Source organism: Ambystoma mexicanum, chromosome 14, assembly GCF_040938575.1.
Source record: "Ambystoma mexicanum isolate Mex_15411 chromosome 14, UKY_AmexF1_1, whole genome shotgun sequence".
Taxonomy (NCBI): domain Eukaryota; kingdom Metazoa; phylum Chordata; class Amphibia; order Caudata; family Ambystomatidae; genus Ambystoma; species Ambystoma mexicanum.
Window position 1 is genome coordinate 132,902,355 of NC_090940.1, and position 15,060 is coordinate 132,917,414.

The 15,060-nt window shown below is 49.5% G+C and overlaps 1 protein-coding gene across 2 annotated transcripts in view; it reads left to right on the forward strand.

Moving 5' to 3' along the window:
• The window catches only part of ZFYVE26 (zinc finger FYVE-type containing 26), a 1,501,667-nt gene that overhangs the window by 872,573 nt on the left and 614,034 nt on the right, over nt 1-15,060 (forward strand). Inside the window, exon 26 of one of the 2 annotated variants that reach the window (XM_069638726.1) lies at nt 7,672-7,767. The exons of the other annotated variant lie outside the window; for it this stretch is intronic. Within the exon in view, the coding sequence (XP_069494827.1) occupies nt 7,672-7,767 (96 nt within the window). The remainder of the gene's footprint in view (nt 1-7,671; nt 7,768-15,060) is intronic. 2 annotated transcript variants of the gene reach the window in all.

Below are 15,060 nucleotides of genomic sequence, written 5' to 3' on the forward strand. Positions count from 1 at the left end.
CAGGTATGTCGTTTCAAGAGAGATTTTGATTGTCGTCAATTGTATAACGTGGGGATTCGCCCCTTCGTTATGCTCAGTATCCATTTTGTAAGAGCTAAGGGAGTTCACAGCGGCAACAGTCAATGAGCTTGTTACGATCTCTTAGTGAAAAATGATAACTCGACGTCCGTTATGGAAGTCATTAACCCCCAGAAGGAGCGCTCGCGCTCCTCGATGTCTGTCCCCGGCCCCGACGGGCTCGGCTCACGCCCTGCTCATGGGGATGAACACCCCGGCGACAAGGACGCACACAGACCCCATAGGCCTAAGCACACAACCCACGGCTCTTCTTCGTCGAAGACGAAGGATCCATCAGCGCCGAAGGGGACGCAGGGCACTCCGGCGTCTACCTCAGACCGTAAGGGTCTCAAGCCCCACCCGCAAACGCAGTCGCGACCAGCGATTGAGCTTTCATCAAACACGGGCGCTACCCCAAAATCATCAGACGTAACGCTCCATAGAGCGGCCGTCGAGGAACAACGCGTAACGCAGGCAACGCCGACACCAGAGTCCTCTACTGACAACCTCGTTGTCGAGAGCCTGGCGAGAATTGTTTCCGAAGACAAACGTAAGCGGACGACGAAACAAACGTCGAATACCGCCCAAAAAGCTATGGAAACGCCGAAAAAGCACAAGAGTAGCCAGGAACTGACCCCCTCATCTAAGGGCACTTCAGAACTACCGGAGGGCTTTTCAGAGGGCGACGGAAACCTTTCTTCGACGTTGTGGGAGCGTTCTAAGCGTTTTGAAGGTGACTAGACTATTCAGGGGTTCCCCATGAGACCCTTGAAAGACTCCATTCTTGTATGGAGAAAACGGAAAGGTTTTTGGGAAACCAAAACCCACCCACACCCAAAAGACCAAGAGAATGGCCCCAGGATGACCCTAGGGTCAAGATTCCTAGGCTGTTTCCCCCTTCTACAGACGTATATGACCTCACTGAAGAGGAGCAATACCTCCAGGAAGATGAGGAGTGTTTGGGAAGGGGTTTGAAGAAGATCCTTACACTAGTGCAGGAGCTTTCGAAGAAGATACAGCTACCTCGCAGCCCTGGCAATCCCCATCAGTGCAGCCTTGGCAATCCCCATCAGTGCACTCAGACCCTGATGTCTTTCACCCTTCTCCTCCCAAGGATTCACCTATTGGAAACACCTCTCCCATAGATGACCAACCTTCACTTAATGCACTATTGCGCAAGGCAGCAGCGCATTTTGAAATAGACACAGGGGAGACTCTTCCTGACATAGACTTTGTAGAGAAAGTTATTAAAGAAAAAGCCCCTGTTAGTCAGTCTATTCCGCTCCTGGCTTCTATAAAGAGAAGAATAACTCCTTCCCTTTCCAATCCTGCCTTTGTCAGAGGGGTCAACCCTCGGATAGAAAAGCTCTTCAGCCCTTCGCCCTCTGACCCTTTGTACATCAGAGGCCATTCTATTCCGGACTCCCTCGTAGTTACTAATACAAGGAAAAGAGCAGGGGTACCACTATCCACTAGTGAGGCACCACCTGACAAAGAGGGCAAAAAGCTCTATGCACTTGGGAAGAGAATCACGACGTCCGCCGCCTTTTCAACTAGGATTGCAAATAACAATTCCCTACTAGCTAGCTACGCAGATGCACAGTGGAGCAAGCTGCGCAGCGAAGCAGAGGACGCACCAGAACCCCTGCGTTCACGCCTGTTAGCTACAATCTCAGAGGGAACTCTTGTAAACCAGGGCATCGTAAAGAACTCCTTAGATGCCGCAGAGACGGCTGGCCGTTCCCTGGTTCAGGGAATACTTCTCAAACGCCATGTCTGGCTGCGCAATTCGGGATTTAAGCCGGAAACCCAGGCTTCCCTGATAAATAAGCCCATAGAACAAACACATCTGTTTGGGAAAGCAGTTGATGAGGCCCTAGAACATGCGAAGAAAGAGTTTGATACCATCAAAACTCTTGACCAAATTTCTAGGCCCCCTAACAGACGCGGCTATGGCAATAGACGCTCCTTTCGTGGCCAACGCCAGCAGCAAAACCAACAGCAATTTTACTCTGCTACCAACTGGCCCTCTAACCAGGGTAACAACACCCAGTTCAGTCAAAGAGGCCAACGCCGTGGCAGAGGAAGAGGTCGTGGCTCCAGCCCCAAAGGTTCCACGCCCAATACCAACAAATGACCCGAAGATTCGGGTCCCCTCCCATGCATCACCAGTCGGGGGCCGGCTAACATCGTTCCTTTCAGGGAATATCGTCAGACCGCTGGGTATTATCCACCATAGCCCACGGATACTGCATCGAATTCAATGGTTCCCCAAAGTACAGACCCCCATGGAACCGACGCATGACACCGGAACACCTCACCATTCTTCTTCAAGAAGTAGAAGAGCTACTGAAAAAAGAAGCTATAGAGGCTGTCCCCCTATCTCAGGTAACAGAAGGTATTTATTCAGTGTACTTCCTTGTACCCAAAAAGGACTTAACCATGCGCCCTGTATTAGATCTGCGCCCAGCGAACAAGTTTGTCAAACCCCAAAAGTTTCGTATGGTGACCTTGGTGACCTTGCAGGAAGTTATCCCACTTTTATCACAAGGGGATTACATGACAACACTGGACATGAAAGATGCATACTTTCATATTTTAATGTTGCCAGCGCACAGAAAATACCTCAGGTTCAAGGTAGAGAACAAACACTAACAGTTCAGAGTACTACCCTTCGGGATAGCATCTGCACCAAGGGTATTCACGAAAGTACTGGCAGTGGCAGCGGCCCACCTGCGCAGGTTATCCATCCCGGTATACCCTTACCTCGACGACTGGCTCATAACAGGGGATTCTTACGAAACATGCTTCTCCAATAACCAAAAGACTGTAGACCTTTTGTTCCAACTGGGCTTCTCCATCAACGAAAAGAAGTCCAGCTTAGACCCCAGCCAAATCAAACAATTCCTAGGGGCTCTAATTCGAACAAAGGACGGCCTCGTCGTCCCCTCCAACAAGAGGGTCCAAAACATGCTGTTTCAGATCCCCCATTATGTGGCAGGTCGAGAGGTGACGGTACGCAAAGCAATGCGCTTGCTAGGGATGATGGCGTCATGTATTTATTTGGTACCTCACGCGCGCCTGCGCATGCTCCCAATGCAAGAGTGGCTTAACAGCCAGTGGTGTCAGGCCAGCGGACAATGGGACGATCTAGTGGTGGTCTTGCAGGCCTTAGTTCTCTCGCTACGGTGGTGGACAAAGGAAAACCTGTTATTAGGGAAAACTTTTGCCACACCCGCAGTGGAAGCCACTCTAACCACAGACTCATCCCTTACAGGATGGGGGGCTCACCTATCCCATCAGACTGCTCACGGAGCGTGGACTCCGAGCTTAGCATCCAAGCAAATAAACCTGCTGGAACTACTAGCGGTGTTCAAAGCACTGAAAGCCTTTCAGGAACACCTACAAGGAAAGACAGTGATGGTCCTCACAGACAGCACCACAGCCATGTACTACCTCAACAAGCAAGGGGGCACTCACTCTCCAGGACTGTCCAAGCTGTCCCAGAACATCTGGAAGTGGGCTCTCAAACACATGTTCCTACTATCACAACATGTACCAGGGGAACTCAATCTGCTAGCAGACAAGCTCAGCAGAGACTTCCCCCTGCCCATAGAGTACGAATGGCGGTTACAAGAAGACATCGTCTTCGACGTCTTCACACAGTGGGGTTTCCCAGAAATAGACCTGTTCGCAACTCTGGAAAACTCTCAATGCCAAGATTACGCCTCCAGGTACCCCCAGAACCAGTCCAAGGGGAACGGTCTATCGATTCCGTGGTCAGGGAAATTTGTTTACGCTTTTCCCCCGACTCCCCTTCTCAACAAGAGAGTGCACAAAGATGCACCAGGAACAAGTTACCATGATACTGGTGGCCCCTATGTGGGCCCGACAGCCATGGTTCGCTCACTTGTTGAAGATGTCTCTATCTCCTCCAGTGAAACTGCCCTGCCCGTACAACATGCTGTCACAAGACAGGGGCAGGACACTGCACCCATGCCCTCAGACCATGAACTTAGCAGCCTGGCTCCTGAGGTCATAGAATTTGGACATTTACAACTTCCACAGAGGTGCATGGACATCCACAGAGAGGCCAGAAAGCCTAACACTCGTCACTGCTACTCTAGCAAATGGAAAAGATTTGTCATCTGGTGTAGAGGGAAGAGTATCAACCCCGTTGACTGCTCTCCCACACAAATTATTCTGTACCTGACCCATTTACTGGACTCGGGTCTAGTATTCAATTCTATTAAAGTATACCTGGCAGCGCTTTCGGCTTACGCCACTTCACAACTCAAAGTATTGTGGTGGAAGATCCCAGTAATCAAAGCCTTCATGGAAGGGGTAAAGAGAATACACCCTCCAATAGCAAACCCAGCTCCCGGCTAGGATCTAAATGTGGTACTCACCAGGCTCATGGGGTCACCCTTTGAACCCATGCACAAGGCAACTCTTAAAGATCTCACTCTTAAGACTGCTTTCCTAATCGCTATTACCTCCATTGAACTACAGGCCCTTTCGGTTTTAGACCCCTTTGTAACAGTTCACAAGGATAAAGTGGTTCTACGCACACACCCAAGGTTCGCACCGAAATTCATCTCCAAATTTCATGTCAACCAGTCTATAGAACTACCAACGTTCTTTCAAATCCTTCAAATCTAGGAGAAAAAAGTCTGCATACACTTGATGTGCGCAGAGCTGTCATGTTTTACATGGAAAGAACTAGTCCACTGAGAAAGACTAATCAGTTCTTTGTCTCGGTGGCAGCAGGAAAAGAAGGAGATGCAGTTTCAAAATCCACTATATCTAGATTGATTGTACAATGCATCACTCTCTGTTACACACTTGCTAAGAGAGAACTACCCTTCAAGCCAAGAGCACACTCTACTCGAGGCACTGGGGCATCCATAGCATTCATTGCAAATGTTCCCCTTGAGTCCATCTGCAAAGCGGCAACCTGGAGTTCTTTACACACCTTTACAAAACACTACTGTCTAGATGCCCACTCTAGATCTGATTCCCAGGTGGGACAAGCAATATTAAGACATCTTTTCTCTACTGTTCCTTCTCACAACCCACCTCCAACTCCGGGTACTGCTCGCTAGTCTATGCACAGCATGTGATTCTAAGCAGATTAACAAACATCAGAAGACAATGCATTACTTACCGTAAAAGCATTTCTGATGGTTGTATCTGCTTAGATTCACATGCGCCCACCCTTCCTCCCCGCTCGAATGGAAGGAACATGGACATCCTTTTCTATATCTCTCTCTTTTCTGTACTCACTCACGTCTAGAAGGCTCCCTCAGGGCAGAAAAATACAAACAGAGGGACCTCGACGCGTGAGGGATTATGGGTACAACGCACGTCACTATAGGGATAGTGTTACAGACACGCCTTGTCGACGTCCCCTTTTCGACTACGAAAAACAAAATGCAATACTCCGCAGTGACCACTGGATGTCGGACCTATGCACAGCATGTGAATCTAAGCAGATACAACCATCAGAAATGCTTTTACGATAAGTAATGCATTGTCATCTCCTCAAACCCCTTGCCCAACAAAAGCCAGCCTGCCGTGGCTGTACCCGGCAACCAATTCAATTTCACACTGCTCTCGATTTCAGAGGTTGAAAATCTAATTACCAGCCTCAAACCATCCAGATGTAAAGGAGACATCTGCCCACCTAATATCATTCAGGAGGCAGCTAAATATCTGGCCCCATTTATCACAACCTTCATAAATAACTCCTTCAGGACCTGCGCTGTCCCCACCAACCTCAAGGAGGCCTGGGTACTCCCTCTACTGAAAAAAAAAAAACAACTTTGACCAAAATATACCTACCAACTACCGTCCTATTACAACGGTACCCTTCTTGCTGAAAATTCTTGACCGGGCCGCATATCTTCAGATCCAGGCTCACTTAGAAAGCTTCGACCTACTGGGCTTACGGCAATCGGGGTTCAGGCCCAGACATGGGCCAGAAACAGCCTTAATAGACCTTAAGACACAAACGGATGAACAAATTGATAAAGGCAACGTATCCATCCTGTTATTACTTGACTTATCGGCTGCCTTCGACTTGGTCAACCACAACATACTCTGCACTCACTTATCAACTGCTGGTCACTTCTCCCACAATGCCATTTGCTGGATTCAATCATTTCTGAATCACAGGATAATGAGGGTCTTCTCATCTAACGCATCTGCAGATCCAGCGGAGGTGACCTGTGAAGTCCCTCAGGGCTCTTGTGTTACACTAACGCTTTATAACATATTTACTAAGCCCCTGTTTGATGACCTTGGCCATTTGGATATCACCTACACTAATTATGCAGATGACACCCAAATACTCATTCCCATCACCAGGAACTATGACTTACTCTGAACTGCTGAACAAAATCTATCTTGTCATTCAGCCATGGATGGCAACACACGGCCTCTCCCTCAACGATGACAAGACGGAACTACTCCTCATCGGCTCTCAAACTAAACTCAATAAACATGACAACAATTTCAAAGCCTTCAACATTGACGGTAATACCATACATGTCTCCAAAGAAGTTAAAACCTTGGGATTCTTCCTGGACTCCTCCTTAACACTGAACAGACAGGTTAACGCAACTGCATCAGCTACTGCAAACACATGCAAATTAATAAACTCATGCAGACCTTTTTTGGCACCTGCTAACTGTCTGAGACTGGCCAGAGCTCTCATTCCCGCCAAACTCGATTATTGCAACACACTCTATCTTGCAGCTTCCAAAAAAAAAGTAACTAAACTGCAGACACTTCCATATAATGCTCTCCGGTTGGCTCTCTGCATTCCCAGATCAGACCACATCTCAGCCACCAGGCGTAACCTCCATTGGCTATCCATCAAGAGTAGAATCTCTGGCAAAATATTAGGCCTTACGCATAAATGTCTGGCTAACTCAGCCCCCAAATATCTGACATGCAAAATCTCAAAAAACAGTATTGCCGTCCCACTAGAACGACACATCAAAACTGCCTACGAATCCCAAGATACAACCGCCAGAAATCCGGGGGCAGCAGCTTCCCTATACTAGCCCCGAAACTCTGGAACTCACTACCTATGCATCTCAGAGACGTACCCTCCTTGTTCTGTTTCAGAAAAAAGATAAAAAATTGCCTTCTCAATCAAGAGCAGTCATAACGTATACCCAGAGATGCCACTAGGCTCTCACCTGTACATACCCACTTCTGTGACTTATACTAGCCCACCTATAATACCTTACATATCTGTGCTGCATATCCATCCTTTGCTGTTTTCTTTTATATTGTTCTGCACTCACTGCATCACCTCATCGTACATATTGTATTTAGCACCATATTGTATGTAGCACCAGTGTACCCAATTGCATTGCCTGTACTGCTTTCAACTCTTTGACTGTGTCTGTAACCTATGCGCCTAGATACCCGAGGGTTTGGTGCACTTTATAAATGAATAAACTAAACTAAACTAATGTGTTTTTTGCCACTTCTGCATATTCACTTGCTTACTAACATCTGCTTACTGCTCTTTGATTTTGTTTTCTTGATTCTAGCCGATAATTGCATGATCAATATGTTTTATCTGCTATTTCTATCCAGATTCTGAGAGTCGCCTCCCAGAAAGCAATAGTAAGGCATCAGACGTGGAGACCATGTCCGTAGCATCAACTTCAGAACACTCTGTCTCTTTCCCTGGTAAGGAAGGAGATCATTGCAAATGCAACCAATTACACATAGCCATTGGGTGTCACTAATGTATCTGTTATCACATTTTGCATGTTGTACCTATCACCTGTTGAAATATTTCACTTACAGTAGATCTTAAAGGAAATATCTTATATTTGCCAAGCAGTGGGGTAGGACATAAAGAAGACCTTGCTGTAGAGTGTAAACTTTATAAACCCATTCCCAGTTTTATCATTTTGAAAATCAAATATTTATTGCATTTTTTACAGTATACATGAACAAGCTCACAAAAACAATAACAAGCACCTTAATAAGCACCCTCATCTTGCCCAATCCCCCCTGGCAGTATCCCTTTTCTATACTTGTATTGGTACACCCTCTGTGCGCTAACCGTGTACGATGGGCTCTATCTTCATCCCTCTGCCTCACTTATCGGCTAGTATTTCATGAGGAACGGCCACCATATCTCTTGTATGTTTCACCTATACTCGCCAACATCCATGTAAGCCTTTCCAACTCATAAATGTCCTGCACCTTCAGTAACCATTGCCTCTTTGTGGGCATCTGCAGCTTTTTCCAGTATTGTGCCATACAACCCCTTGCGGCCAAGAGTAAGGATTGTACCATGTGATTCAGTGGGTGCTCCACACCGCCCCCTATCCCAGAGAGAACAAATAATGGGGACATCTGTCTTGTTATACCATCCAGGTTCTTGACCCATGCTAGGACCTCCTTCCAAAACCTCTGGATGTGCCCACACCTTACCACATGTGACCATCTCCAATCACCTGGCATCCCCTCCAGCATCTTGGGTTCAGCCCTGGGTACATTTTGGATAGCTTGGCTGGGATGTAACACCATCTGTAGAGGATCCTAATGGTGTGGGCCTTGTATTGAGTGGCTATTGAAGGTTGTTAGGCCTTTCTGCACATGAGTGACCATAGGTTGTCCGAGATCTCTACCCCCCGACCCTTTTCCCACTAATTGGGTGCTCGATGAATTTGTCCGGCTTTGCCATCAATATTCCTCTATAGAGGGATGAGAAGAGATCCCTCATCCCCCTTGAGGTCAGGATTTGCTTTTCGAAAGACGTCAATTCCCTCTTTGAGGCTGTTACCCCATCTCGGGGCCGTCAACACCCCCTTGAGCTGGAGGTAGAGGACTACCAGTAAGGTGCCCATGTTCAGCAGTGCCTCCAGCCTGTCATGTGCCAAAAAGTCCCCATCCATCGAGATGTTGCCCTGCTTTCTCTAACCCAGCCTCATACCATCCCTGGATCCAGCCAGGTTCACGAATGCGAACCATAATCAGGGGTGCCCAAATGCAGTTTATTGGGGATGGCCATCGCATACCCCCTCCTTCCCTCCAGAGCTTCCACTGCTAGGACAGGGTATTTTACTGTCCTCTTCGGTGGAACCCACAACCAATCGCTCATGGACACCTGGTCCACTAAGGAGTTTTCTATGTAGGCCTACTGCTTGGTATCATGCTGATCAAGGTAGGTCACAAGCACTCTCAACTCTGTAGCCATATGGTTTGTAGTCAGGTCAGGGAACCCTGCATCTCCCTTTTCCTTGGGGAGACATACCGTCTCTCCTAAGCTATTCTTGGTTTTTTGTTTTGCATAGGAACCTCGTGAGGGCCTTTTGTGCCACTGTAGGAAGACTTGGGGAAGCTCGATGGGCAACATTTGGAATAAGAATAGGATTTTGTGAATAATCGTTATCTTGATAATGTTCATCCTCGCCATCTATGAGAACGTAAATCTGTCCCATTTACCTATGTTCCATTGGGTCTGCTCCCATAGAGGCACATAATTCTCTCCAAACACCTTGCAGATAACATTAGTGACTGCTATGCCCAGATATTTGAATCCATCCACACGTGTAATAAATGTCAGAGTCTCCAAATATACTCCCTAGCCCCTACCGCAAGGTTTCCCACCGGGAAGGCTATGGATTTAGAAAGGTTGATTTTGTACCCTGATAGTCTCCCATATGCCTGAAGTTCTCCCATTATCTGGCGGATGGAGTCACATAGAGCAACATGTCGTCGGCAAAAGGCTCAGTTTAAAGACCCTCTCCTTTATCTCCAACCTCCTTACCTGTTCATTGTCCCAGATACTCGCCACCAATGGCTCCATTGTTAGAGCGTAAAGAAGTGGGATAACTCACCTCTGATATGTCCCACTTTCCAAGCCAGAGTACAGGGCCTGACCCGCTCCCTCCAGGAACTCTCGAATCGCTTTCTCCCCACAACCTTCTCCAAGAACGCCCAGCTCACGCGATCTAGGGTCTTTTCGGCATCAAGGGAGAGCATCACCATGCCTGTTGTTGTAACTTGTGGCAAGGCCATCAGGTTCAATGTTTATCATAAATTATCCGAGCCTTGCCTAGCACAAACTAAACCCACCTGATCCCCATGGACCAAGTCGGGAGGGCCGTGTCCAGTCGTGAGGCCAATGCCCTGGTGAAGATTTTCACATTGAGGTTTAAGAGTAATATTAGGCATTAGGATGAACATTTCAACCGATCCTTCCTTCCTTAGACCAAACCCAATGGAAGAATCCGAGAACATGGGTGTAATACGTTCGCCACCTCTGATAACATTGTAAGCTTGGACCAAATTATAGAAGACCGCTATAAACACATCTGAGCCCGGTGATTTACCTACTTTCAGATGTCTTCTTGCCTCAAGCACCTCCTGCTTGTTGATGGGTGCGTCTAACCGCTCCCTCTATCACGGCTGTTAATGTGGTGTGAGAAACCTGAAGGTGTCTCACCTGCTAGTCCCCAGGCATCTGTCATCCAGGTGGCCAGGACATGGTCATCGCTTTTTGATCCAGTTCCTAGGGGTGGATCAGTGCAGGAGGATCACCTGGATGAGGGTCTTCAGGGAGTGGAAGCAGGACATCAGAGGGTGAGATGCGGTATCCCCTTTCTTGTAACACCTTTTCCTCATCCTACCAGGTAGGATACCTAGGAACTCAACTGCCCGTTCCCGACACAAACACTTTCTCACGGACAGTTCACTGTGAGCGACAACGTACTAACACCAGAGCCGTATACCTGACAGATGGAGGGAGCAGGTGCAAGTGGATCTAGGTCACCTGACCCAAGCCCTGCCAACCTTGGTGCCTTCTAGGTTGACACTCTTTTTCCCCCACTTAGCAAGCCCCACCCACCTGGAGCCTTCCTGGTTGCCGCTCTTTTTCCCTACTTAAGGAGCACTCCAGCCTCTTTTCCTTTGCAGATGAGGAGCAGGTGCAAGTGGATCTAGGTCACCCTGCCCTAAGCCCCGCCCACCTTGTTGCCTTCTAGGTTGACACTCTTTTTCCCCCACTTAGCAAGCCCCACCCACCTGGAGCCCTTCCTGGTTGCCGCTCTTTTTCCCTACTTAAGAAGCCCTCCAGCCTCTTTTGCTTTGCAGATGGGGAGCAGGTGCAAGTGGATCTAGGTCACCTGGCCTAAGCCCTGCCCAGCTTGGTGCCTTCCAGGTTGCTGCTCCTTTTCCCACTTAACAAGCCCCACCCACCTGGTGCCTTCCTGGTTGCCGCTCTTTTGCCCTACTTAAGGAGCCCTCCAATCTCTTTTCCTATGCAGCTGGGGAGCAGGTGCAAGTGGATCTTGGTCACCCTGCCTAAGCCCTGCCCACCTTGCTGCCTTCCAGGTTGTTGCTTTTTTTCCCCTCTTAGCAAACCCGACCTACCTGGTGCCTTCCTGGTTGTTGCTCTTTTTCCCTACTTAAGGAGCCCTCCAGCCTCTTTTCCTTTCCTTTGCAGATGGGGAGCAGGTACAAGTGATTCTAGGTCACCTGGCCTAAGCCCCGGCCACCTTGGTGCCTTCAGGGTTGCTGCTCTTTCCCCCCCCCACTGAGCAAGCCCCGCGCACCTGGTGCTTTCCTGGTTACTGCTCTTTTTCCCTACTTAAGGAGCCCCCCAGTCTCTTTTCCTTTCCTTTGCCGATGGGGAGCAGGTGCAAGTGGATCTAGGTCACCTGGCCTAAGCCCCGGCCACCTTGGTGCCTTCAAGGTTGCCGCTCTTTTTCCCCTCTTAGCAAGCCCGACCTACCTGGTGCCTTCCTGGTTGCTGCTCTTTTTCCCTATTTAAGGAGCCCTCCAGCCTCTTTTCCTTTCCTTTGCAGATGGGGAGCAGGTGCAAGTGATTACCGGTCACCTGGCCTAAGCCCCAGCCACCTTGGTGCCTTCAGGGTTGCTGCTCTTTCCCCCAGTTAGCAAGCCCCGCCCACCTGGTGCTTTCCTGGTTGCTGCTCTTTTTCCCTACTTAAGGAGCCCTCCAGCCTCTTTTCCTTTGCAGATGGGGAGCAGGTGTAAGTGGATCTAGGTCACCTGGCATAAGCACCACCAACCTTGGTGCCTGCTCTTTTTACCTATTTAAGGAGCACTCCAGCCTCTTTTCCTTTGTAGATGGGAACAGGTGCAAGTGGATCTAGGTCACCTGCACTAAGCCCCGCCCGCCTTGTTGCCTTCCAGGTTTCCACTCTTTTTCCCCCCCCACTTAGCAAGCCCCGCCCAGCTAGAGCCTTCCTGGTTGCTGCTCTTTTTCCCTACTTAAGGAGCCCTCCAGCCTCTTTTGCTTTGCAGATGGGGAGCAAGTGCAAGTGGCTCTAGGTCACCTGGGCTAAGCCCCGCCCACCTTGTTGCCTTCCAGGTTGCCACTCTTTTTTCCCCCCCACTTAGCAAGCCCCGCCCATCTGGAACCTTCCTGGTTGCCGCTTTTTTTCCCTACTTTCGGAGCCCTGCAGCCTCTTTTGCTTTGCAGGTGGGGGGAGCAGGTGCAAGTGGATCTAGGTCACCTGTCCTAAGCCCTGCCCAGCTAGGTGCCTTCCAGGTTGCCGCTCCTTTTCCCACTTAGCAAGCCCCACTCACCTGGTGCCTTCCTGGTTCCCGCTCTTTTGCCCTACTTAAGGAGCACTCCAATCTCTTTTCCTATGCAGATGGGGAGCAGGTGCAAGTGGATCTTGGGCACCCTGCCTAAGCCCTGCTCACCTTGCTGCCTTCCAGGTTGTTGCTCTTTTTCCCCTCTTATCAAGCCCGACCTACCTGGTGCCTTCCTGGTTGCTGCTCCTTTTCCTTACTTAAGGAGCCCTCCAGCCTCTTTTCCTTTCCTCTGCAGATGGGGAGCAGGTACAAGTGATTCTAGGTCACCTGGCCTAAGCCCCGGCCACCTTGGTGCCTTCAGGGTTGCTGCTCTTTTCCCCCACTTAGCAAGCCCCGCCCACCTGGTGCTTTGCTGGTTGCTGCTCTTTTTCCCTACTTAAGGAGCCCTCCAGCTTCTTTTCCTTTGCAGATGGGGAGCAGGTGCAAGTGGATCTAGGTCACCTGGCCTAAGCCCCGGCCACCTTGGTGCCTTCAAGGTTGCCGCTCTTTTTCCCTACTTAGCAAGCCCCGCCCACCTTGGTGCCTTCCAGGTTGCCACTCTTTTCCCCCACTTAGCAAGCCCCGCCCACCTAGTGCCTTCCTGGTTGCCGCTCTTTTGCCCTACTTAAGGAGCCCTCCAATCTCTTTTCCTTTGCAGATGGGGAGCAGGTGCAAGTGGATCTTGGTCACCCTGCCTAAGCCCTGCCCACCTTGCTGCCTTCCAGGTTGTTGCTCTTTTGCCCCTCTTAGCAAGCCCGACCTACCTGGTGCCTTCCTGGTTGCTAATCTTTTTCCCTACTTAAGGAGCCCTCCAGCCTCTTTTCCTTTGCAGATGGGGGAGCAGGTGTAAGTGGATTAGGTCACCTGGCATAAGCCCCGCCAACCTTGGTGCCTTCAAGGTTGCCGCTCTTTCCCTACTTAAGGAGCCCTCCAATCTCTTTTCCTTTGCAGATGGGGAGCAGGTGCAAGTGGATCTTGGTCACCCTGCCTAAGCCCTGCCCACCTTGCTGCCTTCCAGGTTGTTGCTCTTTTTCCCCTCTTAGCAGGCCCGACCTACCTGGTGCCTTGCTGGTTGCTGCTCTTTTTCCCTACTTAAGGAGCCCTTCAGCCTCTTTTCCTTCGCAGATGGGAAGCAGGTGCAGGTGGATCTAGGTCACCCGGCCTAAGCTCCGCCCACCTTGGTGCCTTCAAGGTTGCCGCTCTTTTCCCCCACTTAGCAAGCCCCGTCCACCTGGTGCCTTCCTGGTTGCTGCTCTTTTTCCCTAACTTAAGGAGCCTTCCAGCCTCTTTTCCTTTGCAGATGGGGAGCAGGTGCAACTGGATCTAGGTCAGCTGGCCTAAGCACCACCCACCTTCTTAGCCCTGCCTCTTTGTTACTGCTCTTAACTCTTAGGTCAAGGGCATCTCTCGTCCGGCCTCCCAAGCGAAGGGCAGCCTAAGAAAAGGGCAATTCCTTTTTGGACCTGTTCGGACTAAGAGAACCCAGGACCCAAACCCCTGCCCAGACAGCAAGTAAGCTTGCACCAACATGTGTTTACTCCGTCTGTCCCCACAGGCCATCCCCACCCCCTGTGATGTTCCCTTGTGCCCCACCCTTCTCGCACATCAGTGTTGCTTGTTTTACTTGATTCTTCAACCCTGCTCCTCCCCACCCCCCCAGCCTACTTCTGCAGGAGTCTGTCCTGATACATTCTGGTTCACCATCACCGTCTTGTGGCCTATGCTGGATTTGACTTTCATGGATTTCATTGATTCACGGTGCATCATCCTTTCTCAACTTTCAGCTGGACTTCCTTTGCATCTTGTACTCATGGTGGCCCTGAATCATGCTGTTCCCATCTTCATCTTGTATCCTGGCTTGCAACATTGTGTTACTGACTTCTGCAATTGTATTCGCTCTCCCCTCTTGCTTCTCCACTCTTTTTGACTGCTTACTCTCTGTTCTCTCCTCCTCTCCCCTTCTCCCTTTTCCTATCTCCTCCCCTCCTCCCCTTACTTTCTTCTATGCACTTACTCTATCAGAATTGTCCCTGGACCTAGTATGATAGCAAAGTTGTCTGTCTCCTCCCCTTCCCCTTACTTGTTCCCCCCCTCTCCCTCCAGCACTATCTGAAATGTCGTCAGGCCTAGTACTGTAGTTGCATGTCTGTTCCCACTTCTTTCCCACTCCCACCCTCCCTTCTTTATCTATATCTTAGCACTTGCGTTATCTGATATGTCGTCAGACCGAGTACGATAGTTAATTTCACATCCTTACTGTTCATGGCCTGAAAGAATGTCGTTGTATTTTCCCTTGTTCCCTCCCTTGCCTTGAAGCGCTTTGAAACACATTGTGTATAGGCAGTATATAAATAAACTATCATATCATATCATGTCGCAACACTGTGGTCAGGCAATTACAGATCATTACCCACACCTGACTTC